The sequence below is a fragment of the Grus americana genome, chromosome 27, assembly GCF_028858705.1.
Source record: "Grus americana isolate bGruAme1 chromosome 27, bGruAme1.mat, whole genome shotgun sequence".
In the NCBI taxonomy this organism is placed as follows: domain Eukaryota; kingdom Metazoa; phylum Chordata; class Aves; order Gruiformes; family Gruidae; genus Grus; species Grus americana.
Genome location: NC_072878.1, coordinates 2742317 through 2749490, shown reverse-complemented (window position 1 = coordinate 2749490; position 7174 = coordinate 2742317). Strand labels below are relative to the sequence as shown.

The following is a 7174-nucleotide window of genomic DNA, read 5'->3' as shown; positions in this document are numbered from 1 at the left end:
GTGAGCAGTAAATAAAGGAGTATTTTTGATTTTTAAGAGCTTGGATTTGGGATTTTTTTGTTTGTTTCTTTTTTTTTAGTTTACAGAAAAAGTTATAGTAGCATTCTCCATTCCATATTGGTGCAGGAAGTCAGGGTGGGTAGGAAGAGCTCCTCACTGAGGACAGGCACTGCATGGACAACCTTCCTCATCACCTCCCCAGCCCTGCCATCTCTCTCATGGGCCACCTGGGACTTGCATCACTTCTCCTCACATCACACTTCTCACCCAAGTCTGCAGCTGGAGGTTACAGCTCCTTTGCACCAACTCCCACCTGCTTTCCTTAGGGACCTGGCTGCACACAGGCACAGCCGCGTTGCTCTGCATGGCAAACACACAGAAGGAAAGCAGGGTGAAGTTTCATAAACAGTAACCCACGCTCCTCAACTTCATGCCAAGTCCAAGCTGCCTCCAATGAGATTCACCATCCACAGAGAACAGCCTGTTCCAGAACCACAGAACCATTGAGGCTGGAAGGCAGCCACCTTCCACCTTCTCTCTGCTTCCTCTTCATGCTTGGTTTCTGGCAGGAGCTCTGTTCTCCTCTGTGCCAGCCTCCTGCCACCCTTTCTTGAGTTCCTGCATGTCCAGGTGGACCATTCTGGAGCTTGAAGAGGAGATCATTAACCATCAGACAGCTCTCTGCACCCTTTTTCTCTTCAGGGCCATATCCCAGGGGATTCTTCCAAGCGGGGCACCCAGCAGGTCAAAGCCTGCTCTCCCGCTGTCCTGATGTCCTGCTCCTTGCTTTTTGGTCTCCTCTCAGAATCCTCCACTTCAGTCCTGCCCGCCTATGTTTCTGTGTTTCCTCCCTCAAAGGCAAGATCACACACACAAGCTCCAGGATTTAAAAAGAAATTAAAGGGTCAGAAGTGCAAGCCAGGCCAACAATATCTATTTTTCAATGTTCAAACCACACTGAACACGCCAAGCAGCAGTCATACACTGAGATCTAAGACATCCTAGATTGGTCGAGGGTACATCATATAAAGGATGTTGAGGGATTTGTATTGGGTTTACGTGGCAAGGGATGGGTAGTGGGGAGGGTAGTGTGCAGGGGTGGCTTCTGTGAGAAGATGCCAGAAGCTGCCCCATCATGTGAGACAGAGCCAGTTCCAGCTGGCTCTAAGATGGACCCACCACAGTGATGGTGATAGCACCTCTGCAGTAACATAGTTAAGAAGGGGAAACAACTGCTGCACAACAGCAGCTGGAAGAGAGGGGTGAGACTATATGAGAGAAAAACCTCTGCAGACACCAAGGTCAGTGAAGAAGGAGGGGGAGGAGGTGCTCGAGGTGCCGCAGCAGTGATTCCCTTGCAGCCCATGGTGAAGACCACGATGATGCAGGTTGTCCCGCTGCCACCCATGGAGGACCACAGTGGAGCAGATATCCGCCCTGCAGCCCATGGAGCACCCCGCACCGTGGGAAGGACCCATGTTGGAGAAGTTCATGAAGGACTATCTGCTGTGGGAAGAGGAGTGTGAGGAGGAAGGAGTGACAGAGGCAACATGTGATGAACTGACCGTGACCTCCATTTCCCTAACCCCTGTGCTGCTGTGGAGGAAAAGGCAGAGAAAATTGGGAGTGAATTTGAGCCCAGGAATAAGGGAGGTTTCTGGAGAAGGTGTCTAAAGATTTGATTTTATTTCTCATTACCCCATTCTGATTTGATTGGCAATAAGTTAAATTAATCTCCCTGAGTTAAGTCTGTTTTGCCCATGACGGTAATTGGTGAGTGATCTCCCTGTCCTCATCCTGACCCACAAGCTTTTTGGTGTGTTTTCTCCCTCTGCCCTGTTGAGGAGGGGGAGTGGTAGAGCAGCTTGGTGGGCACCTGGTGGCTAGCCACGGTCCAACCACCACAGATGGATAGAGGCTTTCAGGAGACACGGGCTGGGAGGATCCAGAGTGAAGTTTCTTCAAAGTAAAGAGGCTACTTGGACGTATGGAGCTCCTCAATGGGGAAGGGGACAAGTTGGGTCAGCCCTTGTGCATGAGGGTTGAAGGAGAGGCCAGTAAGGGTGGCATCATAAATGGATAGGATGGGATGGGATAGGATAGGATAGGATGGGATAGGATAGGATAGGATAGGATGGGATGGGATGGGATGGGATAGGATAGGATAGGATAGGATAGGATAGGATAGGATAGTTCAGTTTGGAAGCACCTACAATGATCATCTAGTCCAACTGCCTGACCACTTCAGGGCTGACCAAAAATGAAAGCCTATTAGGAAGGGTATTGTCCAAATGCCTCTTCAACACTGACAGGCTTGGGGCATTGACCACCTTTCAAGGAAGCCTGTTCCAGTGTTTGACCACCCTCTCTCTAAAGAAATGCTTCCTAATGTCTAGTCTAAACCTCCTCTGATGCAGCTTCAAACCATTCCAGGCATCCTGGCACCGGATCACAGGGATCGGCACCTCCCTCTCCATGTCCCCTCCTCAGGAAGCTGTAGAGAGCAATCAGGTCACCCCTCAGCCTTCTTTTCTCCAAACTAGACAATCCCAGAGACCTTAGCTGCTCCTCAGAGGACATGGCATCCAGCCCTGTCACCAGCTGTGTTGTCTTACTTTGGAAACATCCAAGGACCTTCACATCCTTCTTAAATTATAGCACCCAGAATTTCACATAGGAAAGAGGAAGAAGGAAGAAGGAAAAACCCACCCAAAAACCCCAACCCCAAAGTAATAAGTGATGCCAAAGCAATCACTCCCCAGCTTCCACAAGTACACTGGTGCCCAGCCAGTCCCCAAGCAATGGCTATCCACTGAAAAAAGCCCTCCCCTCCATTTTTGTTGCTGAGCATGATGCTATATGACGTGGAAGATCTGGTAAGTTTGGATCAGCTGTCCTTGCTGTGTCCCCTCCCAATTTCTTGTGCACTCTCAACCTGCTCACTCTAAGGGCAATGTGAGAAACAGAGACGGTCTCGATGCTGTGCAGACACTGCTCAGCAATAGCTACACATCTGGTGTGTTATCAACACGGTTTTGGTCCCCAGTCCAAAGCACAGCACCTTACAGGCTGCCATGAAGAGAATGAGCTCCACCCCAGCCCAGTACAATGGGTCACAGCTTTCTAGTGGGGAAGGAGGGCTGAGGTGGGAAGCCTGATCCTCCAAGGATGAAGAGACTGGGGCAAGGGAACGGCTGTCACGGTCTCTGTCCAAGATGTAGGGTGAAGACAGAAGAGAAGCTTGAGCTGGAGCCAGAAGGGAAAAGCTGGAGCAGGGACTTGCTCACTTCTGCCAGGAACAGGGGAGGGAAAGGTGTGTGTGTGGGGGGAGATCCAGGCTATGACCTTGTTTCAGCCCTCAGACAGAGGAACTGCTCCCCTCGCTCCAGCCTCTCCACCTCCCCTTGCAGCAAAGGCTTCTTATTCAATCCTGATACTTCAATAGTTCCCCACATAAGATCACCAAGGTGTTTATTTTCAAGGAAAAAGCAAACCCATGACATTTTCAACATTTTTTTTTAAACAATGATATTTCTCTCCAAGGACCTTTTGCTTTCTTCCCTTTGCCACTTCACAAGAGGTCTCAGTGGCATGTGCTTTGGAAGAGCCAGCTGGTATCCAGAGCTTCCAAAGGAGCTAGAAGCATCTTTTGCCTGCGTCACCAAGGGAGCATGAGCTCTGGGTGCAGGCCAGGGCTTTCCTGAGCACTTTCCCGATGGCCTCCTTGACCTCCCTGTTCCGCAGGCTGTAGATGAGGGGATTGACCAGGGGCATCAGGATGGTGTAGAAAAAGGAGAACACTTTGTTGAGCTGCCTCAGCGGGCCTGTTCTAGGTAGCATGTAGACAACAAAGAGGGTGCCATAGTAAACAGTGACAACGGAGAGGTGAGAGGAGCAGGTAGAGAAGGCCTTCTGTCTGCCCGTGCTGGACGGGATCCTCAGGATGGCAGCTATGATGCACACGTAGGAGGCCAGCGTGAACAGGAATGGAAACATTAGGTCCAGAAAGGCAAAGACAAACCCAATGAGCGTGAACACCTTGGCGTTACTGCAGGCAAGCTCCAGCAATGGAGTAAACTCACAGAAGAAGTGGTCAATTGCCTTGGGGCCACAGAACTGCAACTGGGATAAGAACACTGTGACTACCACCAGCAGCAGTGAACCCCCTAGCCAAGATGCAGCTGCCAGGTGTAAAGAGACCTTCCAGGTCATGAGGCTGGCATAGAGCAGAGGCTGGCATATGGCCAAGTACCGATCGTAGGACATGGCCGCCAGAAGGTAACACTCAGTAGTTGCAAGGGAAGCAAAGAAGTAGAACTGAGCCATGCAGCCGTGAGCAGAGATGCTGCTCTCCCCAGACAAGAAGCTGGCCAGCAGCCGTGGCAGGATGGTGGAGCTGTAGCAGGTCTCCAAGGAGGACAGATTGCCCAGGAAGAAGTACATGGGGGCGTGCAGATGCCGGTCTGCCACCACCAGCACAACAATGAGGATGTTCCCAATCATGGTGACTGAGTAGATCATAAGCAAGAGGAGAAAGAGCAGGTACTGGAGCGTGGGGACATCACGTATTCCCAGCAGCACAAAATCCATGGATGCTGTCCCATTGTCCCTTTCCCCTTCGGCCATGCAATGTTGTTTGTCTTTTATTTTCTCAGTTGTCACAAAGAGGGGCTACGAGAAAGAAACACATTTCAGCGTTTACCTTCCACGTTTTTTTGTGTAGGACATTTTTCTGTTCACACTAGCTTTATGTATTTCATGCCTAGTGAAAGCATAAAATAAATGTTCTTCCTGATGGGTAAAGAACACTCATCCCACAGAGCCACTGCAGACTCTGGAGGTGAGCTGCTCAATGGAAGTTCTTCTTTCTCACTACAGAATAAATCCATGAAGTGCATTTGCTCACAGAGAAACAAACAACGGTCATATGCCGCTGGGTATGCCCTGGAAAACATGTTATAGTCGTTGAGGATCGACAACCTTCTACTCTCAGGAAAGAGAAAGTGTGCCAGAGAAAAGGAACCCCTCTCTCCAAAAAAGCCCACTGTGTGAAACGTCACGCCAGACACCACCCTTCCTCCAAAGCAAGGGATGGGCACATCGCAGGGTGAGTGGCCACAGCTCTCTGAAGCACTCACATGAGAAGGAAGGGATTCCCGCCCCACTCCTTCCCATCCACCCAACAGGCCAATTTCTTCCAATTGAGAAAGGGCACATCAGGCGTTACTGGCTCAGATGACCAATGGACTGTGCTGTGGGACTGCCAGAGAGATGCTAAAAAACACATTGTAGGTCAAAATGCAGCATAAAAAGTTAAAAGGAAGGGATCAAAAAAAAAAAGATAGGGAAGGGGTAACTGGGAGTCAACCAAGCCGCATGGGAGAGGTTGTGCAGAGGAGAATAATGGGAAGGTTTAAGGAGACCAATCCAGACATTTTTCAGTGGTGCCCTGAAGAAAGGACACACTGAAATACAGGAAATTCCATTGAAAGATAGGGTGGTCAAACACTGGAACAGTTGCCCAAAAAGGTTACGAAGGGTCCACCCTTGTGAATATTAAAATCTAGACGGGACATGGTCCTGAGCCACTTGCTCTAGCTGCCCCTGCTTTTAGGAAGGGGGGAGGTGGACTGGATGATGTCCTGAAGTGGCTTCCAAGCCCAGCTGCTCTGTGATTCTGTGATTGAAAGCTGCTGGGCAGAACTATTTGCTTCACATTTGTCCTTCATCAGCAGTGGTTCCTGAGGTCTTGGGGGCTGCCTCCCTGCAAATCCCAGCCCAGCAGCAGGACCTCAGCGTGGCCAGCAGTGCCTGTGGGGCTCCCTGAGAAAGTAGGACACTGAGCAGGTCATCCCCAGGGTGCCACGGGGTGAGGTGGGAGAGGATCAGGGTCAGGGCCATGGCCAGTGCCAGGGACATGCCTCAGCACATGACTGGAGAAAGCTCACGCCCGAGAAACACACCTCTCTGCACAAGCCGTTCCCTCTAAGTGTCTCACACCCACCTCTGAGGCTGGAATGCATTTCTTCCAGCGGTGGTAATCACAGGAAATGTCCTGAGAGTTTGCCCAAAGCTACTCAGAATAACTGACACTCCAGCCCTCTCCACCGCACGGGACTGAGGAAGCTGAGACTTGCAGAACAAAACCTACATGATTCTAATGCCGAGGGAGTGAGAAAACAAGCAAAACCCAGCAACAACTAAAAAGTAAAACAAACCCAGAGACAACCGAAATAGCCCAGTGAATGATGAAGTAAAGGGCACAGGCAGTCTGGCCCCATGCAGCTTGCCCAAATGCTCCCCCCAGCCAGCTCAGGTGGGAGAGTGTCCAGGGGCTGTCCCCGGGGTCTCACTGTGCCAGGGGCTCGGGGCCGTCTGGGAGAAGTGGGGAGCTGGGGTGGGAAGACGTGCAGGAAAGGACAAGGCTGAGACTCGGGTCTCTACACCCTCATTTCTTCTGTTCAAAGACGCAGCAGATTGACTAATAAGGCCCAGCCTTCACTCCCCCTCAGCACATCCACACAAACCTGCAGTCCTTGTCATGAAGGAGTGACATCTGCTCTGATGTCAATGAAGTCCAGGGTCAAGGTCTTAGCTTCTGCCTTTTCCCTACCATTTCTTCACTTCTTGGACCTCACTGCAAGCCCCGAACCAGGGCTCATTCCTGACTCTGCCCTTGCCCTCTCCTCCCAGCAACTCTGATGGTGAGTCTCCAGCAGCACCTGAAGGCTCCCAGCTCTCTGAAGCGTCCCAGGGTTTATAGCAGAAAGGAGACTCTGAAGGTTCCTGCTGCCACGTGTCCCTCCTGAGGATCTGCAGGGAGTAAAAACAATATAATTGACCCCCTGGTGGGATGGAAGCTCTGAGCTGGTGGAAACTGTCAACAGCTCCAGGCAGTGCTGACACCCCAACAGCATGACGTAAACTGAGGCAGGGCAACTGAACCAGGGGCATCTCTGAATTTGGTGAACAGGAAAGTCCCCAGAAACGGTATTCGCCTCACTTCCCTTCAGATGACTGCATCTTCATCAGCTCACACAGAATTAGAAAGCCTCAGACCTTCTGAGGCAGAGGGGCTGGGCTTGTGTGGAGCTGAAGGCAGCAGAGCGTTCAGCATGTCCCTCAGATAGGATTCCTCTCTCCAGCACAAGAGGTGCACGGGGGCCTCCCTTGC

General features: G+C 51.1%; 1 protein-coding gene across 1 annotated transcript; it reads right to left on the bottom strand.

The window, feature by feature from the left end:
• Positions 1-3636: 3636 nt before the first annotated feature.
• On the bottom strand, positions 3637-4626 carry LOC129196928 (olfactory receptor 1013-like). Its single transcript, XM_054804895.1, has one exon. It carries the CDS (start codon positions 4624-4626, stop codon positions 3637-3639), a length of 990 nt encoding a protein of 329 aa, XP_054660870.1.
• Between the last annotated feature and the right edge of the window lie 2548 nt (positions 4627-7174).

Bases quoted from the DNA above. Each gene is read 5' to 3' on its own strand.
- LOC129196928 (XM_054804895.1), bottom strand. From the start codon at position 4,626: ATGGCCGAAGGGGAAAGGGACAATGGGACAGCATCCATGGATTTTGTG.